The sequence below is a fragment of the Natator depressus genome, chromosome 7 (assembly GCF_965152275.1).
Source record: "Natator depressus isolate rNatDep1 chromosome 7, rNatDep2.hap1, whole genome shotgun sequence".
Lineage (NCBI taxonomy): Eukaryota > Metazoa > Chordata > Testudines > Cheloniidae > Natator > Natator depressus.
In genome coordinates this window covers 58,280,369-58,307,853 of record NC_134240.1, presented here as the reverse complement: position 1 = coordinate 58,307,853, position 27,485 = coordinate 58,280,369, and the positions used below count along the sequence as shown (strand labels likewise).

Sequence of the window (27,485 nt, the reverse complement as noted above, 5' to 3'; positions counted from 1 at the left end):
TTGGCCACAGAACACTTACTGTGTGACCCCGGACAAGTCAGTTAGCCATTCTATACCTCAGCTAACTCTGTACAAGGGGCATAACTGTCCTACCATACAGGAGTGTTGTGAGGATAACCCCACTGAAGATTGCAATGCACTTTGAGATCCACTGAAGAGAAGTGCTATATAGGAAACCGGTATTATTCATATTATTAAGTGTACGGCAGGGAGTGGAAATCTTCAGACCTGACTCTGAGCTACTTGCACCAGATTTACACTGCTACAACCTTATTGATTTAAGAAGAGTTATGCCCGATTTACCAGATGCACTTGAGAATAAAATCGGGCCCTTAATTTTCATCTTGCAGAGCATTTAAAGCAACTACGTGCAAATGGTACCATGGACCATATGTACTGGCTGTCATAGAACCCGGATCAGATTTGCTCAGTTCACAAGTAAAAATATAATTTGTCTAGCTGCCAGCCCTACAAGCACACCTCGGGCTGAGAGAGTCAAGCTGAGCTCTTTCCTTTTCATGCACCATCACCAGTGATAAAAATTCTGCAGGCCAAATCGTACTCTGAGCGACATCTGTGCAACCTACCTGTCTCTAGTTCTGCTCTCAGCTATCCCCAGACAAACTCTTTGTCCCTCTCTCCCCATTCACGCTGGCGTTGTCATTTACACCTGTGCAAAGTGTGTGTGTGTGGGGGGGAGGAACACACTACCAGGTCTGAATGAGTCACGTGTTCTCCTTTTTAACCTGCCTCGTGTCCAGCCCCTGTAATTAAAACAACAAAGTAAACAGATGTGGAAGAACAAACGCGGTGCTGTACCTGTTTTGGTATCTGCCCGAAGTTGCTGACAAATCCCAATATGGTGCTTTTAATCAGCGGATCGCTGGTGTTGTTGAGGTCCACCTTGTCTCCGTAGAAGTAAGGGTGAAAGGTATTCACTGCCTCCACTGCAGCTGACCCATGTTGCTTATGACCAAAAATGAGATCTATCCATTGATGGAGATGTGCACTAACATAGTCACCTTCCAGCGCCTGGAACCAAGAGCCAAAATTTGTTCAGTAAGGTGCATTTGTTTTAGATACATTGCCAGGCTGCCCTTCAGACTGGTTGGGTAAATACAGAGCTTTTAGATTCAGAAATGAGCTCCTTTGGATGCTTCTAATTCCTCTTACACAGTCTCCTCTCAGCACAGGCGGGCTCAGCGGACATTATCCCAAAGCGGGTTAGTGGGCTCAGGTGCTAACTCTACCTCTACAGACGGGCGTTCCAGGCCTCGTCATTGTCACAAGTCAAACAAGCTCAGTGGCTTCCACCTAGAGGATACTTTGTTCCCATCACACAATCAATGCACGGTCCCAAGAAATGAGTTTTTGCTACTCAGGAGAGGTGCAGAAGTACAGGGGCACTGCAGGTCAGAACAGAGGGGCAGTGGCAGGGCTGGGTGAAGCCCATTGCTCGAATAGCAGGGGGCGATGCAAGTGAGGACTGAGTGGCATTGGCAGGGCAGAGTTTGCCCTGCCTTGTGGCCAATACAGTGCCGTTTCCATGCTCCCTGCCATCCGTGTGCTCTGGGAACTCCCAGTGGGGCTGTGCGCCACCACACTGCACCTTGAAGGCACTTAAATATTTACCCAGTGCTTTGAAACTGCAACGCGCCATGCCAGTGCCACGCGTTACTGACAGAGCTTTTCCATCTCTCTCTGGCCTGACTCGGCGACGATGGCTGGTGCTGCATTAGCGGGTCTCCCCAGAGCACCCTCCCACCCAGCATGCAGCAGAAACAAATGAGTTAATGGGAGCCTGAAGAACAGCTCATTTCACAGAGCAGACAACTAGTCAAATGCAGCCCGTCTAAATTACCCTGTCCGCAGCGACACGGATTAAAGGGTAGCTTAGAGAACAGGCATGTCATACAACCTGAACAACAAAAATACACAACGCCTGGGCTCCAAAGCCGTTCTCCTTCGTGAGAGCAGGTAGTGTATGAATTACATACAGCAAACTGCTTGGCGCTGGTCAGCAAAGCACAAGGAAGCACCTGACAGATTCAGAAGCGACAGAGCAGCTGTTCAGTGTGTGTTTGAAAGTCATTTTTCCCCAGCCCCACTAGCCACAGGGAGACAAACATGCATTTTAACACTAACCCTTGGGGCTGCTTCACAGTTCCTCATTTTGGGGTGAACTGGCTCATCACAACTTTATTTTAAGAGCAGCTCTTTGTTCCCCATCTCCTCAGAAGCAAGAACTGGGGTGCTCAACGCTGTTGGAATGGACTTTTTTAATCGTCTTCTTTAGGAACTTAGCAAGATTCAAAGAGGGATTGGGCATTTGTACGGACAACAAAAACATCCAGAGTTAGAACAGTTCTATTTGGGAAAAGACACAAACCCTCGTACTTCAGGGTTCACATCCACCTCTGACTACTCAGGGTTAGAGTGAGACCTTCTTGGGAGGCCGATTACCCCACATTTCACTACTGTATGAATCTTGCACCTTCTTCTGAAGCTGCAGTGCTGGCCATTGTCAGATACAGGACACTGGGCTACAGCCTGAGTCTGACCTGGTCTACTGCAGATCAGTGTATGGGCAATCTTGTAAACTTGACACCGTTTCTTTGGTGAACTGCACCCAGATGAGACTCTAAGCCATTTGGCACAAGGAACATGGCTTTAGTTGTGGTTCTTTAAGTGCCGAGAGCATGCACAGCACTGCACAAGACACCAAAGGCACGGTCCCAGCCCTGAAGACCTTACAGTCTAAACAGGCAGACAGTGTAAAATCCACTGTGTGTTTCCATGGAATAAATCTCACTTCACAAAGGAGTTGTGTGTGTAAAATTCACTGTGTGCTTTTCTATGGCGAGCAGTACCTGACCAGCTTGCAAATATGTATGAACATATCCTCATAACACCCTTGGGAGTCAGGCCTATGATCCCCATTATACAGATAGGGACCTGAGGCTCAGAAGGAATAAGTGATTTGCCCAAGGTCACACAGGAAGCCTGTGGTGGGGCAGGAAATTAAATCCAGGTCTCCTGAATCACAGCCCTGTGCCTTCTTTGGAGGCAGGAAAGAGCCTGATAAGCAAGTCCAGGGGATGTACAATCAAGGAATCCATGTCTACTGGACTCTAGTGGCCAGACCTACATGTATGGGAGCAGGGAGTGGGTATAGATGCTTCTACAACCCTGCAGAGGGGCTGTTTGGGTGCTCCATCCTCAGCCTCCAAATTTGGGTAAGGACTGGTCTGTCCCTGCCGCAGACTTCCTGTGTGATCTTGGGCAAGTCACTTCATCTCATTTGCACAATGGGCTAATGATGCTTCTCTCTCTCCCTTTGTGTGGTTAAACTGTAAACTCTCTGAGGCAGGGGCTAATTCTCACTGGAGAGGTGGCTGGAAACAGAATTCCCGTTCCACGAGAAATTCCAGCATTTCAAAACTTGTGTCCATTTCCAATTGGAACACACTGAAATTTCTGAATTTCTTGTGGAATGGAGAGTCCAAAAACCCTGTACTCTGAAACCTAAAATAGTTGCATTTCGATAATGCCAATGCTTTATAAATAGCAACATTCACTATCCTCCATTGTTTTTTGCAGTGCTGCCGTAGCCGTGTTGGTTCCTAAATGCCCCAACAACTATGTGGGTGAAACCAGACAATTACTATGCTCTCAAATGAACTCGCACAAAAAGACAAAAACATCACATCACCTGTGGGTGAACACTTCTCACAAAGCAACCATTCTGTATCTGACCTCTCAGTTCTCATCCTCAAAGGAAACCTGCACAACACCTTCACAAGATGATCCTGGGAGTTTTCAATTCATAACTTTGCTAGACACTAAAAATTACGGACTCAATAAAGACACTGGATTTATGGCTCCTTACAACAGTCTATAACCCACTAACCCCCCTTTGTCCTACGACTGCAGAGGTGCTAATTGCCCACTTCACCTTGAACTGTCTCTTGCAAGATGTGTTAACTCCTTACGCTAAAAACAATCTGTTCCACCTTGTATTTAGCTGTGACACTTTGATTACCTTTCCAAGATCTGAAGAAGAGCTCTGCATAAGTTCAAAAGCTTGTCTTTTTCTCCAACACAAGTTGGTCCAATAAAAGATATGATCTCCCCCACCATGTCTCTCTAACATGTTATAATGAATATAAAATATGATATACATATAAAATATTAAAGAGATAAAATACAACATATTAAAAATTACATTATAACATAAAAGTTGAAAACAAAAGGACAAAGTTACTCTTTCCTGTTGAAAATTTAATTGAAACCTGGCGCATTCCCACCAGAATTTTGATTTTGACAAAACTGCATTTTCTGATGGAAAAGTGTTCCGTTGATAATGTTTCGATCCAATCTACTCACTACGTGTGTGTCTGTATGACACCTAGTGTAATGGGCCTCTGATGTCAATCGGGACCTCTAGGTGCTATTGGAACCCAAGTAAAACAACAAACAACAAGAATATTACTGTAGCTTCTGTAAAGGGACTGGTTAGTTAAAGAATATCTTGTAAATTAAATGGACTGGTTTAGATTACTAAAAGGTGTAGCAATATATAACTGAATCAAGTTACTAGGCATGGCGACACTTGAGACCACAGCACTTATAATAGGAAGCAACTATTCTCCATCTCATATAAATTGGAAGATCATTAATTCACAAGCTTTTGTGCATCGAGACATCAGATTGAGATCTGGTTAAATGCAACCACTGGTGATCATTTTCATCATCCTTTTAAGGTGATCAAAGGGAACATATTTTAAAAAGCATATCCAAAAGCTATTCAGTCATTTTTAAGTTAACGGAGCTAAAGGAAGAGAGGTAGAAATTTAACTCATTTGGGATAGTATTTAGCTTTTACACTAAATAACTGCCCATGGTTTTAAAGCGAAAACATTCAGGTCATTAATCCATAATATGGACTAAATGGAGCGTCTCGATAAAAGAAAATAAAGGGTACCACAGAGAACAAGTGTGTTGTATGATCAGTTCATTGCAAGCAACAAAAAACACTTATTAATGGTTCTCATTAATGTTTCTGGGGGTTCCAGGATGCGCTGAGCATTCTCCAAGCAGAAATGAAGCCAAAGCCACTGTCCTGAAGACCGTACAAACTCAGCCACCGATCACACGCACACATACTCACATGGTTACCTTTGTTCAGGCGCACTATCCCATTGAGTTCAACAGGATTACTCGCATGCCCAGAGTGACTCACAAGCATAAGCATTTGCAGGGTTGGGGTTTAAAAGACAGAAAGTACAGGACATGGGGGAAACCTACAAACCAACTGCAGAAGGTGATAATTGGCCATGTCTTGGGAATACAGTGTTTTAACAACAATTTACTTTTTGCAAGGTCCACAGACTTATTATGACAAGGTTGTGGGTATTTAGGGACAGTCAGTTCTCATAGTGCAGGCGTCACAGCAGAAAATGGCCTTCTGGAGGGATCTGAATGCAGACGGCAGTGGAGAACCTAACACACACGGTGCTGGCAAAGCAGAGGGGAGGGGGCAAGGAGGTGATGGAAAAAGAGAGAAAAGCAGGTAATGAAGGAAGCTGTTTGGAAGGTGAGGATAAGGGCGGAGGGGGAGCTAGTGGAGAGACTCAAAGGGTAGTGCGGAGACTTGGTCCGAATGACAGACACGGAAGATAATTTTCACAGCTGTCTTTGTGTGGCCTGGAGTGGGGGATGTGGGTGTGGACAAGAGGGAAGGATGCATCTTGGGAGTGTTGTGAAGGAAGAGACAGCCGGTTTTGCCTAGAGCAGAGGTGTGGGGGGTAAGAGACATGGGAGAGGCAAAGATGATCCCCAAGTTACAGGCCTGAGTGGCAGGGAGGAGGGTGATGTCAACAATGACACAGGTGGTGGTATGGAGGGAAGAACAGGAGCTTGGTGCCACTTCGGGGAGAAACGTACAGCGAGACAGTCAGGAGGAGATGTCTCAGACAGGCCAAAATGCAGAAAGGGATGGAGACAAGTCAGGAGAGGCAGACTCATGAGTGATCAATGTTGAGAGGATTGCTGAAGCCATGAGAGTGTATGAGATCACCCAAAGACAGGCTGTAGTGGGAGAGAGGAGAGGGCCAAGGCGTGACTGAATGCACCCCTGTATTCACACCCTGCACACTATTATAATAAATATGCCCTGGGAGGTATCATTTGAAAACTAATAACTCGCTCGTCAATAATATCATGGTGAAATGTGTGTAGCAATGTTATATGTAAAGTTGTGAACACAAGCTGAAATAATGTCTGAATTGTGTTTACCAGAAAAGTCTAGGTAAACCAGTTTCTCAAAGACAAAGGACAAGTTGACGCCTTTAGCCAGGTGTCATCAAAGTTGGTAGGCCATCACCTATTAAATAGCCATTCTTTAGCAAGGAAGGGGGTCAGGTACAGATCTGCATCTTAGCAAACAGCATGAAAGCTCTTTCATCATGAGACTCCATGACTCCAACCTCATAGCAGGGATGAACTTTATGTAGGAGTAACCCTCAAGAAAATGCATTTCAAAAGGGGAACTGGACTATAAAGTGAGGGGCAAAACACCCCAAAGGTAACTCTCCCTATCCATCTCTGTCTCCTCTACCTAACACAACAAAATAAAAAGCCTCTGGACTTTGGGAGCAGATCCTGGCCTGAGAATTTGGTCAGCAATGTTACTGGGAACATGTGGGAAGGGACTTCACCTTGAACCAAGTCTAGTTAGTTAAGTATTAGTACTAGGAAGCATTTTATCTTTATTTCTCTTGTAACCATTTCTAACTTTAAAGCCTTATACTTGTACTCACTTAAAACCTATCTCCTTGGAGTTAAATAAACTTGTGTTATTCTTTCATTAGAACTTATCCAGTGTTGTCTTTAAACTCAACTATGCGGGTAACTCCATTTATGGTAACTCCAGGAGAAGGCTGGACAGTGCAGAACACATATTGTTGGGGAAATTCAGGACTGGGAGTGTGCTGAGGTCACCCTGCAGGTAATAATCTAGGCTGCTGGTGTGTGGATAGTGTGTTGCTGACAAGCTACTGGGGTCAGAGCTGCTGGACTGAGCTTGTACAGACACTCAGGGTGTGACCTGCCTGCTGTTTGGCTGGTTGTGAGCCGCCCAGGTGGGTGCTGCAGGAGCGAAGTGTTGTGAAGCACCCCATGTTGCAGGGAAGGGGTGACCCAGCCCCTCACTGGTCTGGATTGTACCCCAGAATCTCATACAAGGGCAGAGCCCTGTGAGACCTCAATGAAGAGCAGGGATTCAGGGAGAAGAACCCAAAAAACAGACACTGAGAGCAACGCCAGAGGAAAATCAGGACAGGACAGAGTCATGAACACCACTGGCTTTTTATTTATTTATGCAGAAATTAGGTAGAGCCTTCACTCTCCCCCAGTGACCTTATGGGTCACCACACCACCATCTACACCACAAGAACCTGCATATCTCACAATTCACAAGTATGTATTCGCACTAAAAAGTCAGCTTCTACTAGCATTTACCCCACAGCGGTATCTGAGGTAACGCAGCTACGGTAATTCCCAGTCTATGTGCAGAGAAATCCTGCACTCTGGACTCAGGAACACTGTGTCATGGGGAAGACGGGCTTGATGCTGCCTATGCATCAGGTCGTTGATATGTCTGTGGTTTGTTCCACATCTGTCAGTGGGTGCAGTGTACCTGACTTAGATCACAGCTAGAGACAGACCTGGACCAAAACCCCAGGTCTGAACCACCCTGAACTCTGCGGGAGTCCTGATTTTGAACGTTGAGGCTTGGCCCCCTCTGTAATAAACTCGGTATGACGCCAGAATGCATACACAGTGTCAAAAGCAACATGTTACTCTTTCACTGACGAGAGCTCAGCACCATGGCACATCCAAGACATCTTACGCCAGACAACTTCCAGCAGGGGGACTGCAGCATAGCCCATTGCGTCCTTAGCTCAGTCCCTAACCGAATGAGATCCTGTGCGGTGACTTTTGGCCGCACAAGCTTTGTTTAATCCGTCTGGGAGTTCAACAATACCACACAGTCTGTCCATCTCCAGCAAGCTCAGTACAGAATCCCCTTTGCTTTCATCATCACCTAATTTTGTCTGTCCCACAGGAGACACTGCAGGACTTTTCTAGTCATTAATAAATGGAACTGACTGTCATACGCCCCAGTATTATCGAGCTGTTTGCTTTCTGACCTGCATTAAAACCAGTGTAACACAGCTGCAACCCAAAGCACCCCTGTATTCACAACCTACACATGATTGTAATTATCTTGGTACAAAACATGCCTTGTGAGGCATCATTTGAAAACTAATAACTCACTGGTCAATAATATCATGGTGAAATTTGTGTAGCGACATTATATGCAAAGTTACGGACTTCCCCTGTTGTTGTTGTTAGCACATGTTCAAAACCACACAGCCCTGCTTAGGGAAAAGTGGTTCAACAGGCCTATCCTAAACAAAGGGATGTGTGTTTACCTCAATTTACATGTAAGCAGTAAACAGGACCATCAGCACAGCAGGGGGAGGAGATGGCAGGAGACAGAACAATTTGCATTTCAGCAAACAGCAGCGGGGGAAGAAAGAGCACAGAGCTTCCTTCTCCACCAGACTCTATGTCACCTTCTGCACAGCTTGAATAAACTTGACTAGGGAGGTGGGGGGATCCTTCAGAAGAATCCACTTCAAAGATTCAATGGACCACAAAAAAAAGGGGGCAGAAAACCCCAAGTTCTCTCTTTCATCTGAGAAGACAAAGGCACCAGCACCTTTGGGCGCTATGGGAGAGATTCTGACCATGAAGGGGGTCAGCCACATGTTGCTGAAAGACGGGGGCCGGGGGTTGGGGTGAGAAAGGCCATCTTGAACAAAGCCTTCAACCAAAACTTGCTAGACTAAGTTTTAGACTTTTAGATGCGTGTTTTCACTTTTGCTTGTAGCCATTTCTAACTTTCGCTCTCATCCATGAACTCACTTAGCCTGACACTGCTGCCGCTCCCCTGTCGACTCCGCCTGCGCCTCTTGTGGTGGTGGAGTACGGGAGTCGATGGGAGCGCACAGTGGGGTCGATTTATCGCGTCTAGACTATTTGTTTATTAACAAAGAGCTGAGCTGCATACTAACCTGTCTATGCAAGTGGATAAATTTATAAGGGTCTCCATCCGCCCAGGGGGGCAGCTGCACATCCCCCAACACAGTTCCGTCCTGCATGCTGCCTGCAACATTTACAAAGGGAAAATTAGATACAAGAACGAGCCGGAGTCATTGCCCAATCGCAAATGGAAATCGAGCTTTTCCAAAATCCAAGAGAGCCTGGGGGCCTGAAGAAGGTCAGATAATTTCCTATTCCCACTGGTTTTCCTTTGTGCAATTTTGGGTTCTAGCAAAATATGGATGAGGCCTCCTAAAATACTGCAGGAAGCTGTTTCTCCGGGGATTCCCAGTCCAGTTTGGTAGATCTAGACTGATCAAATAGCTAAGAGGACATTTTAGTGAGAATGCAAACTCGCGGGTGCTTGCCCAAAGAGGAACCTGAGAAAGATCTCTCTTTGCTCACCATTACCATAATAAAATCACACATGTTCTCAACATGAACTCTGTTCTAGCCCTGACTATGGACTGTATCCAGGCAAACCTGTCAGCACCTGCTTTATTGAAACACTATCATTCTATGGGCCTCAGCACAGTCCAGTGCTAATCACTGGAGATAATTGCTAAAACACCCCATTGCCAGGGATTTTCACAGATTCCTGGATTCCAAGGCCAGAAGGGACCCTTGTGATCATCTAGTTTGAACTCCTGTGTAACACAGGCTATAGGACTTCCCTGCCCTATAAAATCTGTAATCATCCTTTGCCTGCCATTACTTCATAGAGCGTCCCCTTGTTCTTGCATCATGGGACAGTGTAACAGGGATGTGCAAATCAGTTTTCACTGCACCCATCATCATCTTAAATACCTCAGCCAAGTCCCATCTCTCTAGAGCTGGGCTCTGATCACAAAATCCAGACCAAGGTTAAGGTCCGGACAACAAAGATCTCCAAGATTTAGGAGTGTGTGGATTTGGGTTTCTGCCCATTATAGAGACAGGCTGAATAGAAGGTATAAATGTAAATTTCAGATCTACATTCTGGTTCACCCCATTTGGCTCCATTCAGATCAGGGTCTGGGTTCTGATTTCAATCACCCAAAGGGTTTGACTGTGTTTGGGTCCATTGCTTTTCTAAGGTTTCTCCTCTCAAGGCTAAATCATCCTAGGTCTTGCTGCCTGTTAGCAATCTCTCCCTGCCTTGGCTTTCCTTAGCCCATGGCTCACCTCACCAAGACCTTAAATACTGTAATGTGACCAACATGCAGCTGGACACTGACGTGGCTGGTTAAGTTGCCTTGGCTGGTATGAATCTGGGATGATTCTCACATAAGGATGTGAAACATTTGTCTTTCCCCTTAATTACTAACCAGCCAATGTACACTGCAGTGAGATGCATTGTCTTGCAAAGGTCATAGTCTGCGTGCAGAGTGAGCTGCTTATGTCCTGGGTCAGGAACAGAACACTGCCTGGCCAGCTCTTATGTACTGAGGATTATCCTGGACTCTCTGCTAGCCCCCACTGCTGATTGAGAAAGGGCCCATTGGCAGGGGATGCGTTCAGGATACAATTCATTGAGAACAGGAACCACACTCCAGACCGATCATGTACCCTGAGCCTTTCGGAAAGAGGCGAGGCTGCCTGTGGCAGCGCTGACCAATGGGAGAAGACACAGTAAAAAAGAACCACCATCAAAATCATTTAGCAACTCCACAGCCCTAGATGAAGTAAAAATAACCAGGTGGTTTATAGACCACAACATGGGCCACATTTTCAAAAGCAGTCACATAAATGCTTCAGCAAAAACCTGCCAGCATCTGATAAAACAGACATTTCAGCAGGCACAGTGACAACTTGGAAGCACAAGCCCATTTGAGCCTGGAAAGGCAGGATCTGGAGGTGCACCCTTTGTGGGAACAACTAGATGGCCAGTGTTGAAAGCGTGTCCCTATGGAGCCTTCCTTTAATGGGAAATCTGACCTGCCTGGAGAGGGAAATCTGCAGAAGATGAGTGTAACTGTAGTGTAACAGCTACACATTCTGTAGCGTGGGCTGTGCAGGAGGCCAGACTAGATGATCACAATAGTCCCTACTGAACGTGTATGAATTCCTTATATAGCTCTTCTCGAAGGACTTCACAATCTTTCCATGGACTCAGCTCTGCACACCACTAAGGGGAGATCTATTATCACCACTGTATAGATGGGGAACTGAGGCACACAGAGTATAAGTGATTTGACTAAGGTCTCACAGGGTGTCTGTGGCAGGGAACTGAAACCAGTTCTCCAAGGACCTAGGGCAATGCCCTAACTACTGGGCCACCCTTGCCAAGCCTTCTCAATATCTCCACAGAAGACAGCCCTAAAATGGGAGACTGAAACTAAATCCCCTTGAAACTGAGATGCTTTGGGTCTGGATCCAAATTTCACGGCTCAGCCCCAGGTCAGCCAGCCCAGGCAGCCAGATCCCATCCCCCAGCACAACGCCGGTAGGAGCGCCCACATTCCACCCAGTACTTACCAAATTCAAAGTGATTGCAGTTAGTTAAGAATTCAGGCAAGTAGAAGAACTCAGGGATGAGCTCCCGGACATCACTCATGTTTTCTCTCGACGCCGAGTCCCACGTGTTCTTCACACTGTGAAACATCCGGTCTGCTACATCAAAACTTCCCCCCTGCAGACAGACAGAGAGCGCCAGGCAGTGATCAGGGCTGGATTTCCAATGTTCTTTGTGACCTTACACTAACCAAGAGGCAAATGCTGAACCACAGCCTGTTTTCTAACGATAATCTAGGAACATATCAGGAAGAGCCTGACTCTGCCCTCGTTTATGCAGGTGTAACTGAGAGGGCAACCAAGCCTGGAGACATTGTCTCCCTTGCAGGAACTTGGAACCAAGCAGAAATGTGGCTCTCCTACATTAATGCTGATAATGATCATGGCTTTCTGCAGCGCCTCTTATATCCAAGTGCTTTACAAACAATGGACCTGACTCTGGGAAACTTCCTTATTCCCTGACTCAGGAAAGCAATTAAACGCATGCTTACATACACCATAAATTTGCTTAATTTTATGGGCGCTAAGTGCAAGTGCCCTTCCTGAACAGGGATGGTTTCATAAAATCAGGGCCTTCGGGAAAACCTCCCATTGATTTAAATTGGGAGTTTTGCCTCAGATGGAGACCATGATATATTTCAGGTCATCATTTTCAAATGTGCCACAGTGATTTAGGAGCACAGGTCCTATTAACTCCCAAAGGCGTTTGTGCTCCCAAGTCACTTAGGCACATCTAGAAAGCCCCGCCCCCTCTTATATTTGTACTGGGATCATGACCCCCACCATCAAAACACATTTACTTCTAGCATAAAGTAACGATCAGCATTAAGCCACTTTATCAAATAGTGAAGACAGCCATCCCTCACTTAAATTGCAGAGGGAAATTTGCCCCATTAAGGATTTCGGTCTCATGCCCCTGCTGCCATGGGATCTCCATTGACCGGAAGTGCTCAGGACTTGCCCAGGCACCTAGGTCTTTCCTTGCAGGTCTCCCATCCACGACCGCCCAAGCCTGCTTAGCTAGTGAGACCTGACTCAAAGCAGAAGGCTGTTTTTCTTAACTCCCTCTTTATCCTAGAAACATGGATTAATGATTCAAAATGGTTGCACTTCAAGTATGCTGCCTCTAGGAGCTAGGGGTGTGGTTCCCAGCTGGAGCAGACATACCCCTGCTAGCTCCCATCGGGCTAGCACACTAAAAATAGCAGTGCAGCCGCAGTCGCACAGGCAGTGGCTTGAGTTAGCCGCCTGAGAACATACCCATGGGGTCTAGATGGGCTTGCCCTCGGCATGGCTAACCTCTCCCACCACTGCGGCTACACTAACAACTCGATGACAGCCAGTACGGTATGTCTACGGGAGCTGGGAATCACACCTCAAGTGCAGACATACCCATTGAGACACTGATGAAGCGCAACTCCGCACGGCCTCTTGTTCGGGGCTTGGGGTAACTCCACCATCTAACTCAGAATATTTCTCCAAACACCACCACAGAATATCACACCAAATTCTTCCAAGTCCCAGGCAAATCCTGGAGAATATGGGCTTTCCTAGTATCTTTGAAGGAAAGGTTGGATATAGAAGTTACTTTATTGGGGCAGAAAAGATGGTCCACTGGATGGGGCAGAGGTGTGGGACTCGGGAGGCTCAGATACTCTGTGTGACCTTGGGAAAGTCACTTATTCTAGTCTGCGCTTCAGTTCCGCACTGGCAAAATGTGGCTAGTCCTTCCTTACTGCCTGTGCTGTGAAGATAGACTCTGTTAATTATGAGGTGCTCAGATACTATAGTGATGAGGAACATAGAAGTACCTGGACAGATCTATGGAGCTCATTTCACTCCTGCTATTTGCCCACTTGTTATAGAGAAGCCAGGAAGCATTTGGGGACCAGGGGAACAGCCCTATGCTCAGCCAGTAGATAGCACCCTAAATTCCATCCATAGGGAAGGTAGGAATAATAGGGCAATTAACAGCAGCTTCCAGTTCAGCTACTGTGTTCCACAATCCTTTTCACCAAGAGAGATGGTAGCTTCAGGTACAGTCTGCATTGGATTCATTTATAGCAGGGCTAGGCCTCACCAATCCAAGGTTGACCCTTGGCCCTTCTCATGTTGGGAGACTGGACCAAATGAAAGAGGATCCAGGGATGCTATTTCTGGAAGCTGAATTCTGGCACTGAGCTGCACTTGGGCTAGCCAGACCATTACGCCTCTCCAGAGAAAACATTCTCACTCAGGCTTCTTTGGGCCTAATTTTATGTAAGGGTTTGGTGATGTGGGTAATTCGTTTCACATATGGCAGCTTCCCAAGCTGGATTTGAGAAGTCAAAGGCCAGGTAACAGTAAACTTGACCTGGATGCCTACAGGCCGCACTTCAGCTGACATGAATCCCCAGTGATTAATTTTGTGAAGGACTAAATTTCCTAGCCACTACTTTCCTACATGCAATCAGCTTGCTCTGTACAGGCACTGACATAAGTTAGTGTAACCCACTGGTGCATGTGTGTTACAGGTCCGAAGCTCTGCTGATCTGTAGCGGATATGAATTGTGACAGCCCGCAGCTACAGAGGGACATCCTTTTAGCTCAAGCTGTAGCAGTTCATGCTTTTAGCTCTGGAGATCCCCAGTTCGGTCCCGGAGAGGGGAGGGGGGGCATTGCGTAAGCACAAATAGTGCTAGATTTGCATGCAAGCCCGGAAGGTTCTGTCTGTTGCTGACTTGTTGGGATAACCTCATTTCCTCTGTTTACCTCTCTCCTCCTCCTGTTTGCTTCAAGAGCTAGATCAAGACTAATATGTCCCTTCTATCTAGTTACAGGTGACTGGGGTTTACCTTTCAGTCTGTTAAATATAAAAGTGTCAGATAAGCATCCACGCAGTCCAAAGAGAGGAGCTGTGTGTGTGCAAAGAACGAGACATCTATCTGTCCACCGTATCACACTGCAGAGCAAACTCCACCTTTGGGTAAGCAGGTGCATGCCACTGAAGTCAACGGAGCTTAAGTTTGGAATATGGCTGTTCTGCTCCTGTCCCTGAAGATCTATACTAGGCCGCTCCTGGCCGCAGTCCCACATTTATAACAAAGGGAAACACCCAGCTGTAGACTTAGCAAAGCCAGTTTGGATCAGAATTTTGGTCCAGCCTCATCTCCAATTCACAACACCCGTGCATGACTTCCACTCCACTTCCTTGTTTCTTACCCCGCCCACTGAGCATCATGGAGCCTTTCCACTCCACCTCAAGGGATCACAAACGGACCTCTGACCAAGATCACACAGGCAAGCCTAGCTAGGAGACAATCGGATGCACAAGGTCATCTTGCTCTTGATCAGTATCAAGCAGGGACCCTTGGAGTCAAATTCACATGGAAATTAAAACAGGGTGGAAGGAGGACTATAAATAAATCAACAGCTAACAAGTATCTCATTGAAGCATATTAAAGGGCTTTGTATATTTAATCTTCACACAGCGCACTGTGTCTGGTAGTGATTGATGCTTTTTCATCTTTTTTTGCAGCTTTTATGAGAACTGATGGTAATCTCCTGAGAAACAATATGATTTGTAATAAAAAGATTACCTGTATTAAATAAAAATAATATATACATAGGAAATGCTGTTAGTGTGACAAATCTGGTTAAAGATATTACCACCAAGAAAAAATGTGATTTTTTCCCTGGCTGTCTAATTCACTTTAAGGAAAAGTAATATCTTTAAAACTTAAGCCTGTATTATTTATAAAGGAAGCAATAACTGATTTTCCCATTTCTTATATTAATACATTTATTTGCATATATTTATATCAGAATTAATGGGTTTTCTCTCTCTTGGAATACAAAAACTGCACTGAGAGGGAAAAGAAAATCTGGAATTACGTTATGCTTTTCAACTGTGCATTAACATAAACTCTGACAGCTTTTTCATGGGCTGCATGGAGTAAGACCTAGGGTTTCCTTCCTTTCAGTGAAGGCATTTCAGTGATCAGGGATTCGGGTTAAATTAAATACTGTTATAGTCACAGTACGATAGGGGCTGTGCAAAGCAGTTAGGCAAAGCGTTCACAGGGGAGAATCTAAGTAAGAATCAAACTGCGCTCCTATAAGAATTGATTCTATGGGGGCCGAGCATATGCCATTGATCATAATGTTGAGGGATTATAATACTGGGTCCTAATAGGGCCTTAAATCCAAGGAGCTCAAAGCACTTCTCAGATGGCTATAAAGAGACGAAGCTTTACAAATTCCCAAGAGAGGCTAACCAGTCATTATCTGCATTTTCAGGCAGAGTTTCAGTGACTCATCTGGAGTCATTGAGAGAGCTGGGAATAGAACCTACATCTCTCAAGTCCCAGTGCAGCGTCTCAACACAACATTCCCCTTCCACCCACATTGAGGCCCATTACACTTAATGAAGTATTACAGGCTCTGGAATCCCTTTTCTGTATGCTACCTTACTAAACAAGACTGTCCTAGCCCCCCATGGATTGCCGGGTGCTATCAGCTCTGTGGACTAGGGGAATTAAGATCTCCAGCCAACTCTGCCCTTTTAAAGGGAGTTGGGTCTGAGATGCTGTGTTTCCCATTCAGATGAGTTCAGACTGGCGGGTTTGGAGCAGGCCCATCACAATAAAGCCTCTCCTCTTCTTAAGAGGCAGCCCTCACCTCAGCTCCTTCTTATCCCTCTTATCACATGACTATTTAGTTTCCTTTAGTGGGACCCTATTAAAGGTTCTTTCTGAAAGTCCAAGTACACTGTGTGGTCTGGATCACTCTTGTCCACACGCTTACTGACACCCGCAAAGAATTCCAATAGATTGGAGAGGCATGATTTCCCCTTGCAAAAGCCATGTTGACTCTGCCAACATATCGTGTTGATGTGTCTGATAGTTCTGTTCTTTGCTATAGTTTCTACCAGTTTGGCTGGTACTGCATTACGCACAATGGCCTGTAACTGTCAGGATGATCTCTGGAGCCCTTTTAAAAAAATCAGCATTACATTAGCTACCTTTCAGTCGTCTAGTACAGAGATTTGTTTCAGCAACAGCATGTAGTAGCCCTGCCAGCAGGAGGTGCTACAGTTAGATTGCAATGACCAGAGGTGATCGGGTCTCAGTTTGAAACATTGCCATTTGAAGGCACAGCTGCAAATTATGACAACACAATTGTGGGGGGCAGGGTTTGAAAAACAGGTGTGCAAAGCCAGACTATGTGCTATGGACATTGCTGCAAGTCCTGGCTGAACCAATCGTGTAGCTCAGGCTGTTCAAGTCTGCTGCTCTCCTGACTGTACCCGAGAGTTAGCAGTCCCTAAGCTGCTACAGGACCAGGTATATGTGGGGGAAAGACAATACCAGCTCTGATTCACATGCATCAGTGCAAGACAAGAGGAACGAGGCACCTGGTGGAACCATTCAGTGGTTTAACCGGACTCACCTCAACGCAAAATTTTGGGTGCTTATCTAGATCTCGGATGCTTTTGGAGCCATCTACCAATCACACATGAATGCAGCCACACAGACTGGTGGCTTGTTATGGATAAAAAGCATCCCGGTGAGCAGGAGCAGCATTTGTAGTTTACAACAGCGCTAAGTGCTCCACAGTCATTGATGACTGCAGCTAACATATGGTTTGCAGAGTGCCGTGGAAGAGCATTGCCTCAGGTGGTTCACAAGCCCATCACCCACTGCTGGGAACAACCGATTTCATGGGGCTTATTGCTTAATTAACACAGCACATTATTTGCATTAGCTCATTGAAAGAAAAAACAAAACAAAACAGAGCTGCAGCAAAGCAACTGGAGAGGGATGCGGCCAGCCCTCCTTCACCACACAACAGTCCCTGCAGTGCAGACGTATCCCTACGGCCCCAAGGGGCATAACAGGTGCACTGGGATGGATGTGTAAGGCCCATAAGGGTGTGTAAGGGTGTGATGGATAATCTAGCCTCCCCCCTCCTATGACTGGACCCTCTGTTAGAATGTAATATATACACACGGCTCTGATCCTGCTCCCATTGAGGCTTTGCCAGTGAGTTCAGCGGGAACAGGATGGGGCCTCCACCAATCCCAGACTTCGCTTGTGACATAAGAACGAACAGGCAGCTCATTAGCCAGTGGCTGGAATCAGCTATCGTTTTCTACGTAGCATAGAAGGTCCTTTTACCTGAAGAGAGCAGAAGGTCTGCGTAAATGGCTCCATTCGGACCAAGTACGACGCTACTATGATGGCCGACGAGTAGTGGGTGCAATAGTGACACTGGGCTGACGGGTCTCCTGTAAATTAGAGGTGATCGGGTCTCAGTTTGAAACATTGCCATTTGAAGGCACAGCTGCAAATTACCACAACACAATTGTGGGGGGCAGGATTTGAAAAACAGGTGTGCAAAGATCCATGTGCAAGGGCATGACCGATAGGATGTGTGCGCACACAACCAGGCAGGTACACTGCAACCTGGCTACATGTGCTGCCAGTGATGAGCTGCCAAAATCTTAACAACCGGTTACCACCTCACCCCACGAGGGGGTCGTGGCCTGCCCCCGCCACTCCTGCCCCACCCTCGCCCCTTGGGACTCCTGCCCCATCCAACCCCCCGCGTTCCTTGACGCCCCCTCCCCGGACCCTTGCCCAATCCACCCCCCTCCCCTGTCCCCTGACTGCCCCCAGAACCAGGCAGAAGGGTCTTGTGGGCCACCGCGGTGGGTGCCCACCCCGCCCCTAAGAGCCAGAGGGACCTGCCGGGGGGCGAGGCGGGGAGTCCCGGCGGTGCTTACCTGGGGCAGCTCCTGGGAAGCATCCAGCAGGTCCCTCTGGCTCCTAAGGGTGGGGTAGCTTAGCTAGGCAGGGAGCAGAGGGAGCGACCGCTCCCCCCACTGATCACATCAAAAGTGGTGCCTTAGGCACCGACTCCGTGGGTGCTCCGGGGCTGGAGCACCCACGGGGAAAATTTGGTGGGTGCAGAGCCCCCACTGGCAGCTCCCTGCCCCGCACCCGGCCCCAGCTCACCTCCGCTCCACCTCCTCCCCTGAACGCACCGCCCCGCTCTGCTTCTCCGCCCCCCTTCCCCGCAGCTTCCCGCGAATCAGATGTTTGCACAGGAAGCCTGGGAGAGCTGAGAAGCAGGCGGCGGCTTGACGCTCAGGCCCAGGGAGGCGGAGGCGAGCTGGGGCGGGGAGCGGGTCCCCTGCGCCCCCCCCCCCCGGGTTACCTGCTGCGGTGCAAGCGGCCCTCTTCGTGCTCCGCCCACCCCAGCTCACCTCCGCTCCGCCTCCACCTCCTTGGGGCTGAGCGCAAAGCTGCTGCCTGTTTCTCAGCCCTCCCTGGCTTCCTGCGCAAACAGCTGATTCACGGGAAGCCAGGGGGGTGGAGAAGCAGAGCAGGGCGGTGCGTTCAGGGGAGGAGGCGAAGGCAGAGCGGAGGTGAGCTGGGGCCGGGCGCGGAGCTGCCGGTGGGTGCTCTGCACCCACCAAATTTTCCCTGTGGGTGCCACTTTTGGCCGGTTGTCCCACGGGACAACCGGTTCTAAAAGGCTTCTAAATTTAACAACCGGTTCCAGCAAACCAGTGCAAACTGGCTCCAGCTCACCACTGTGCGTACCCTCTTTACATGTGATTGCACACACCTTGAATGTAATACCAGAGGGAAGCACAGGCCCTAAAGGGTCTATGTACCTCACCCCATGCCCCTTGATGTCTCTGGGGTCCTTAGTTGCTATTTTGTTGCATTTGCAAGAGGGTTACCCCCACAGTGATCAGCTACGTGGCCACATAAGGACGGGATGGAGTCCCATGTAATCCCTATGGCCTGGCAGATGATGAGATACCATGGTGACAGGTGCCTTAACATTAGTGGAGCTAGATCCCGAATGCCCTCCTCCTTCCATGCCATCCTGCCTGCTCCTGCTCCATCCCCCCAGTGCTTAAAGTGTGCCAGGTCAAAAGAGGCACAGACCTGGCACACTTAATATAAAATGTCTACCTCTGAGCCAGGTCCCTGGGGGGGGGGCCGCACATTTCAGCCCTGCCTCTCGGGGCACAAGCAGCCAGCCAGAGCTGCTGCAGGAAGCAATTCCCCCCTACACCCAGGGGCCAAAGCTATTCTTGGGGGTGAGGGGGGAAGAACCTAGCAGCTAGGGGGTTCCTTCCCCCTCCCTCCCCTCCCTTCCTGTGAGGCCTTTACCCTTCCCTTTCCCCCTCCATCCCTGCCTGGGAGGGGGAGAGGGAACCTTGCTTAGGCCCGCCCAGCCTGAGAGGGGGCTGAAGAACCCCAGGAGCTGCAGGGGGAGCAGCGATGAGGCTGGAAAGGGCAGAACAGATGAGGGGGGGCAAGACGGTTGGGGAGGTGGGGGGAAGAGTTGCTGTGGGATGGGGGACAGGCAGAGGTGACATTGTTTTCATTTTAGTAGAAAATGACAGACCCTCCTCCCAGCGCACAGACCTTTTTCAGCCCGTTTTAAGCCCTGCACCCCCACCCCCATTCTCTCCCACGTCACTCTGTCCCCCAGCAAAGCCCCACTCCCCAGGGGCCAAATTGCCTCACTTCCCCCACCCCCCCACTGCAGCTATCAGACAGGATGCCTGCAAGGACCTTCACTGGGCAAGTGGCCTCTGCTGCTAAGCCCCTGGCCCAATACTGGTCTCTGGCCTGAGGATGGGGACGGGACTTAGCAGTGCAGGACACATCGGGATGGGGGACAGGATGGGAGTCACTCTTCGTAGCAGGCACATCCCAGGAACCCAAGGCCCTCTCTCATCTGACTCTGCCCAAGCCCTGAAAATCAACTGGTCCTCCTGCAGGTGACATCTCCCTAGGAATTAACCCAGCGTCCAAGGGGTTCAGTGGGAGCTGGATTTGTGCCTCCCGTGATTCTCCGAAAGCACTCACCTTCGCTCTTCTCCACCTCATGGTAGCGCTGGATAAATTTGCGTTTCCTTTCCAGTGTCTGAGCTCCCATGGGCTTGGAAAGGTCTCGGAACGTCTGGGGGCTAGCAAGGTTCAGCATCTGCAAGGCAAATGTTGGGGGGAGGAGGGGGGAGCAGCTGAACTCTCCTGGAACCCCACTGACCAGGCTCAGCTCTGTGACCTGCCTAGCTGTGGTGGCTCAGGTGTGTCAGCCACACCCACAGCTAGGGGAATTCACTGAGCTCAGTGCTCACCCCTTCAAACCCGGTGTGACGCCCTCGCCAGCGTGGAACGCCTCCCCATTACTCTGTGGGAACTATGTTAACCTCGTGCAGGGTGTCAGTATGGCCACGGCAAACTGGGAGATGCGTCACAGCTAAGCCTTGGGCAGGTATAAGCTGGTAGAAATGACACCCGCAGTTCCTGGGGAAAGGGGATGAGCCCTGCCTTCAGCATCACCCCTTTGCTGGTTGGTTCATGGAGTGACCCCAGCATATAGTGCAGAAACCACAGCATATCTGCCTTTCTGGGGAGAGGTTCAATGCTACCAACATCCCCCTCCCAAGGGAGAGGGAAGGATCCTTGGAAGCAGAGGGCGTGTGCCTCCGAGAGCTCAGTGTGTGCAAGGAGGCTCCCACCCAGAGGGTACATTCACACTGCAATCAGGACAGCACGCATAGGCATACATGAGCTAGCTTGGACTGAGCTAGCTCGCAATACATAGCTATGGAGCCAGGATGACACAGGCCAGCTGCCCAGGTCTGTAGGGTCCCAGACGATTGCTGTGTAGATGTACCCAGACTGGCACAGCCTGCATGAAGGGACAAGTGGCAGTACTTGCTCTCAGGGGAGCACAGGGCCTGCTCCCTCCATAGCCCTTTGGAGGGGCAGGAAGCAGAAGGGGTCACAGCCCTGGCCCTGTTCTGAGCCCACTCTCTGGCACAGTCCAGCCCTGGCTCGAGACCTCAGGAGTGGGTTCTAGAACTAGGCCCACCCCAGCATTCACGTCAGTGAAGAACGCTTTGCATGGCTTCTACTGCAGAAAGTACAGAAAAGCTACTAAGCATGAAGAGCTCACCTGGGAGTGGTAATCAGCCAGGATCCAGGGGAACACGGGGTACTGCATGTAGTCATTGTATGTGCGCCCGGCCAGCGTGTTCAGGTACATCAGGTAGTCAAAGTTACTGATCTCTCTCTTCTGCCATGTCAGGGAACAATCATCACAAACCCCTAAGGTGAAGCTGCTCTTGGCTCCATGCTAATCAGTAAGAGCCAACCCTGCGCAAGCTAAACACAACTCATTAGCACAGCCAGTTGGGACATGGGAATGTTTTTATTGGTAATTTAAAAATTTCTATTTTCTCCAAAATTTTTCTTCACAAAGCTTTTGGGTTTTTGGTGAAAAAACAGCAACAGAAAAAATTAGTGTATGGGTTTTCAATGGAAACATGAAAATTGCCTTCAAAATTGGGCATTTCCAGCATAAATTTCCATTTGGACAAAAAAGCCAGTTTTCATTTAAATGTTTTGAAGAAAAAATAGATACCAGGTCTACTCGCTACCCATAGCCACTGCATGATTTTTGGTCTTTCAATTTGTTGTGAATGGTGCCAGAGTGACTGTCCTGGCAAGTGAAGTCCCCTTACTAATTCACAAAACAAATACAGCCTGAAATTGACACGGCAAATTTCCCACACATTGTCCCCTTGTCCCAGTGTGCACAGGGCAAAGTGCCTTGAACCTGACCTGGAGAGATCTCCTCTCTGGGTGAGAGGGGAGTTCATTCTTCTTGTACACCCAGATCTCTGTGCTGAAACGCCAGCAAGAGTGCCAATTGTAATGGTAGTTCTTGTGATGATGATTATCAATATTTATGTTGTGTTAGCACCTAGGGGGCTCAATCTGGGATCAAGGGCATGTGCTTTGCTAGGTGCTGTGCGCGCACACACACACTCACAATCACTGGACATCTGTGCTCCAGAAACTGGACTGAACCCACCAGCTCATTTCACATGCATTACAAAGAGCTCTCAGCTGGTAACAATGCTCAGATGGTAGCAATGCCCATTGGCCTGGATTCTGAGCCATCAGAGATGGCAGCTGCTTTTAAACTTTGGAAGCATTCTCAGAACTCCAAGGAGCCCCTGTTCAGCTGGGCCACAGTGTTATAAATGCTATAATCAATCAGCAACCTCTATTCAAATCAGCACAAGCCTACATGAGCCTGCTACTATTTTATAATAATCAGTTCACCAAAATGTTAAATAAGTTTTCTCATTAGATCTTCTTCAGACTATGTAATTTGCATACTGGCTGAAACCACTAAATGCTCTAGTGGTATATGTATGTAATAGGGTACTGTATTGCTTTCATATGGTTTGATGGAGAGCCAAACACACACAACTGTTTTATTGTTATCCATGTGCAGGAGAATCCTGGCCAACATCCTCCAGAGCCAAATGTGATATAGCCCATGGATTTCTACACTGTCTTCTATGGCCATCAAGATCTTTATCAGAGGCATGTAGCCACTGGAAGCTATAGCCCAGGTACTCAGCTGGTGTAGGACAATGTCACTCCAGTGAAATCAATGGAGCTTTGCTGATTTACACCTGCTGCAGATCTCCTTCTACACATCCCCTCATCTTGACTAGAGTGGCCATCTTAGGCATCACTGCAGCAAAGAACTAATGCCCGAGGTCCATCTAGACTGGTGTCCTGTCTCCAACAGTGGCCAGCACCAGCTGCTTCAGAGGAAGGTGCAAAGAACCCTGCAATAACCCAGTGTGGGCTAATCTGCACTCCATGAAGGGTCTCACCCCAATCCCAATAGTGAGAGCTTGACTCTAAACCCTGCAGGATGAGGTTTGTCTTTTTAGCAGTATTGTTGGGGTTCCTGGTACACTGCAGTAGGGCAGAGAGAGTTGGTCCATCCTTTTCTTTCCTCAGCTAGGTACTGACATGGTTTTATTCATCAGAGAGTTAGCCAGAGATCTGTCTACATTTACCTGCCACTTCTGGAGCATTGTCTTTTCCCCTCCCGTGTTCTTCCTGCATGAAACAAAGTTTTTATTGTCACCTTCAAAACCACTGGAGAATGATTAAGAAATTACATTAATATTCCAATCCCTCCCCCGCACCCCAACTTCCTTTGAATAGGCTTTGCTCATTAACAATTTGCTCATTTCCCAATCAATCTTCATATAAATTTCTGCTTTCCCACCCCAGCCACTTTGGACCTAGAGCAGTTCTGAAAAAAATGGTTGCCAGGTTTGTATTTTTTGTATTTTTTTAATAATGGGGAAAGTGTATTTCCCCCATCCTTGTCCTCTTCATTCTCATAAATGCTCAGCAACTTTTGTTCAATTTTTTTTTCTAAATAGCTCTGAAGAAGTTGGGGAAATTTCAGCCTTAAAGGTGAAAGCATCAAAAGTTCTCAGCAAATTAAAATAAGGTGTAGAATATATTTAAATAGTGGGGTGCTACCAAAACCAAGTATGTTGTTCAGTAGCAGTGCCCTCAAACCTATTACCTTGGGCTGTGCTCTTGTCAAATCCAAAAAGTTAATTAGAGTAGTGCCTGGTTGGTTCTTGGACGGATGTCACCTGCCAAGGTGCGGCCGTGTGGTACTGCTGATTCAGTTGGGCAGCAGGGGCTTTTTCTTATGAGCACATTGCCCCAGCATGGTGATCCTCTCAGAAACAGAATTACTAACTCTCCAGAAATAAAATCAGATGTTTTAGCTCAACTCCAGCTATGGGCTTGCAACAGGAATTATTGGGTGAAGTTCTCTGGCCTGTGTTTCATGCAAGAGGTCAGAGTAGATGACCATAATGGTCCCTTCTGGCCATAAAATCAATGATCTAGGAGAAAACCTAGAATTTTCTACTTTCACCATCACTTTTTATTTAATGAATTATCAGGAATAAATCCGTGTAACATGACCCTAATGATTATATAATTAGAACCAAGCAATTTATTTTGTCAAATAATTTATTCACCCCCAAAAATACAGCTTTGGGTCAAATAGTTTTGGCAAAAGAACAGAAGAGAACAGAAACATTTTTACATTTACTAAATGAAACATTTTGATTTTTGTTTCAAAATGGGGTTTTGTTAAAAAATAGCAAGATTTAATTTACACCCCCCCCCCAAAAAAAAAGGTAAAAAACACTCTAAAATTAAATGAAACATTTTGTTCAGTGTGAAATGAATTTTTCCTTAGACTGAAAAATCAATTATTCACCCAACCCTCTCTCTATCATCATCTTGCTGTATAATTTCTATTGGACAAGCTAATGTCTCAGAATAAGGGTAAGTATTATTTTCCCTGTTGCTTAGGCAATGTTTTTAGTGCAGATTATGGGTTAATCTCTTTAAACAAACAATAAAATCTAGTACTGATTCTGTGTCATGACCTAAAACTCATACACCTCTTTGTGTAATTCCCCTGCGTGACCAGCCAATCAGGTTAAGTTTATAGCAACCATGCACACAAACAACAAGTGTCATTCACATCTGATACGGGAGGATGGATCTTGGCTCTTTGCCCTAAAGACAAGAAGGTAAATGCTGCTCTCCGTTACATGGTGTAAATCAGGAGGGACTCCACTGACTGCAATGGGATTACTTTGGATTTTCACCACTGATTCTGAGCAGAATTTGGCCCAGGAATTTAGGAATTCTAAAGTAGCAAATTGGGGTACTATAAACACCTGCCATTTGTCACACAGTTCTTACGTTCCTATGTGTAGGTTTTGCAGAGTTTTGTGCAACGCCTCAGCTAGACTTCTGCAAACCCCATAGCACATTCTGGAAGGGAGGAAAGCAGACTGTATGCTACGAGAGGAGTTAAGGAGCTTGTCTGTGGTCAGGTTATGAGGCTGTAGGGGGATTGGATTAGGGAACCTGTCACGGAGGGATCAGGTTGGGTTTTAGCAGCTGGCAGGCAGGATTGGATCGACCTGCTTCTCGTTGGGGTGGATGAGTTAGCAGGGGTGCTCAGGCTGCTGGCATTAATTGAGGGTCCATGGCGAACTCATTGGTGGGGAATTCTGAAGGAGTTCTGCAACGTATGAACTTGCTGCACCCTCTCAGTCCTTCAGAGTTTTAAAGAGGCACCTCTGTGTGTGTGTGGGGGGGGGGGGTTAAAATATTAGATATTGCAATCAACTGGCCAAGTGTACATATATTTATGTGGGTATGCCACTGCCCTCTAATGATGGAAACAGAACTGTTCAGCTGTGTGTCATAGGCTCTATATTCCTAACAGCTAACGGGAATTCTCTGAGGGCCACTTAGACCTCTGCCAGTGCCACACAGTTCTAAGTCGTCGCTGCAGAACTTAAAGAGATAGAAGAGTCAACAATGCTCATGAAGGTATTCAAGGCTAAGTCTAGATATTCCCATCTCAAGCATATCCTGTTGGGATGCAGAGGGCTAGACTCAATAGCCCCTCCCAGTGTCAAAGATTCTGGAATTCTGTGCCAGAACATGACGACTCACAGAGGTCAGAATGTTGGCCACAGGCCTGGGATGGTCAAGACAATTCCTCCCACTTTCCTGACCATCTTTCATCAAACAACGTGCCTCCAGCCAATACCTCCCCAGCTAACACAGCGGAGGCTGAGAGTGGATCAGCAGCAGCCACCACACGGCAGTGAGTGCACTTAAAATAAAACCCAGGGCTAGTGCCAAAAACGAAAGGGGGACAGGAGCTTTATAAACATAAATAGCTGAGGGGTGAGTTTACCTGGATTCAAGAGAAGTGTCCATCTACTGTATGCTATTTCCAGGGTGCTGACCACTGTAATATCGGAGCACAATGTATGTGTGCTCACGATGATTTACCTTTGCCTGGGCCATCCATGGAGTGATTAATTAATCCCTATCCCATGAAGATCAGCCTCTGGCCTCACTCTAGTTACAGCCAGCCAGAGCTCTCTGTGCATTAGCAATGGATGAAGCTCAAAAGATTTCATCAAAGCTCTGGGGTAAAATTCTGCCCTTATTGAAGTCAATGGCAAAACTCCCATTGATTTTAGTGGGGCCAGGATTTCACTCCTGTTGTTTTTACTCAACTATCTGAAATTCTAAAGTCTGCAAAACAGGGCAGGAATTCTCATAAGCAGCAGCTTCCTTGAGGAATTTCCAGTATTTACCTACTCTGCATTGGGTTGAAAATACTCTATGAACAGACCTTGCCCTGGAGTATCAACAATCCAGCTTCTGCTTCCTGCACCAACCAAGAAGAGCAGAGGTGCAGGGAAATAATTGCTTTCCCTTTAAAGTTAGACAGCTTTTCCTCAAGCCTTAGCGAGGTTCAGTTTAGGTGACACGTGGGCAGTGATGCAAGGTTGCTGTTTGACTGTTCCAGTTTACCTGTCCCTGATATTCTTCTACCACTCCAACAATGGTGGGAAAATATGAAATATGTAAATAAGAATTTAGGAGGTTGAACTTTTGTAGCACCTTCCACCCGCGTATCTTATAGTGCTTTATGAACATCAGTCAGTTTAGCCCCCCAACCCTTCCCTGAGCGTTAGGGAAATATCATCCCTATTCAATAGGTGACAAGACTGTGGCTGTATTCCTGAGGTGGATAGTGACTGCTCTGTGCCTCAGTTTACCTCTTCGCAAAATGAGGGTTATGCTATCGACCCACCTCACAAGATTGTGGTGAGGCTTAACTCATTTTGGTCAGATTGTGCTGAGACCCTGGAGTGGTACAAAAGTATATCGTATATTTACAGAATGCCTTTGACACCACAGGCCTTTTACAACTTATACAGACATCGGGGTACCTTTTCCACTACTGAAATGTAGCACCCAGCCAGAGTGCAGAGAAGCACAGGCAGTCAAATATATTGGGTACACTGTAACCAGCAGTGAGATTAAGCAGACTATTTTCACCAGTGTTGGAACCGG

At 47.3% G+C, this 27,485-nt stretch overlaps 1 protein-coding gene across 1 annotated transcript in view; it reads right to left on the bottom strand.

Annotated features, from left to right (window-relative positions):
* WDFY4 (WDFY family member 4) overlaps positions 1–27,485 on the bottom strand; it is a 228,012-nt gene that overhangs the window by 36,386 nt on the left and 164,141 nt on the right. Inside the window, exons 48-54 of the mRNA XM_074959629.1 lie at positions 23,567–23,609; positions 21,637–21,756; positions 20,541–20,658; positions 17,823–17,932; positions 11,629–11,782; positions 9,144–9,235; positions 820–1,032 (exon numbers count right to left, since the gene is read on the bottom strand). Of these exons, the coding sequence (XP_074815730.1) occupies positions 820–1,032; positions 9,144–9,235; positions 11,629–11,782; positions 17,823–17,932; positions 20,541–20,658; positions 21,637–21,756; positions 23,567–23,609 (850 nt within the window). The remainder of the gene's footprint in view (positions 1–819; positions 1,033–9,143; positions 9,236–11,628; positions 11,783–17,822; positions 17,933–20,540; positions 20,659–21,636; positions 21,757–23,566; positions 23,610–27,485) is intronic.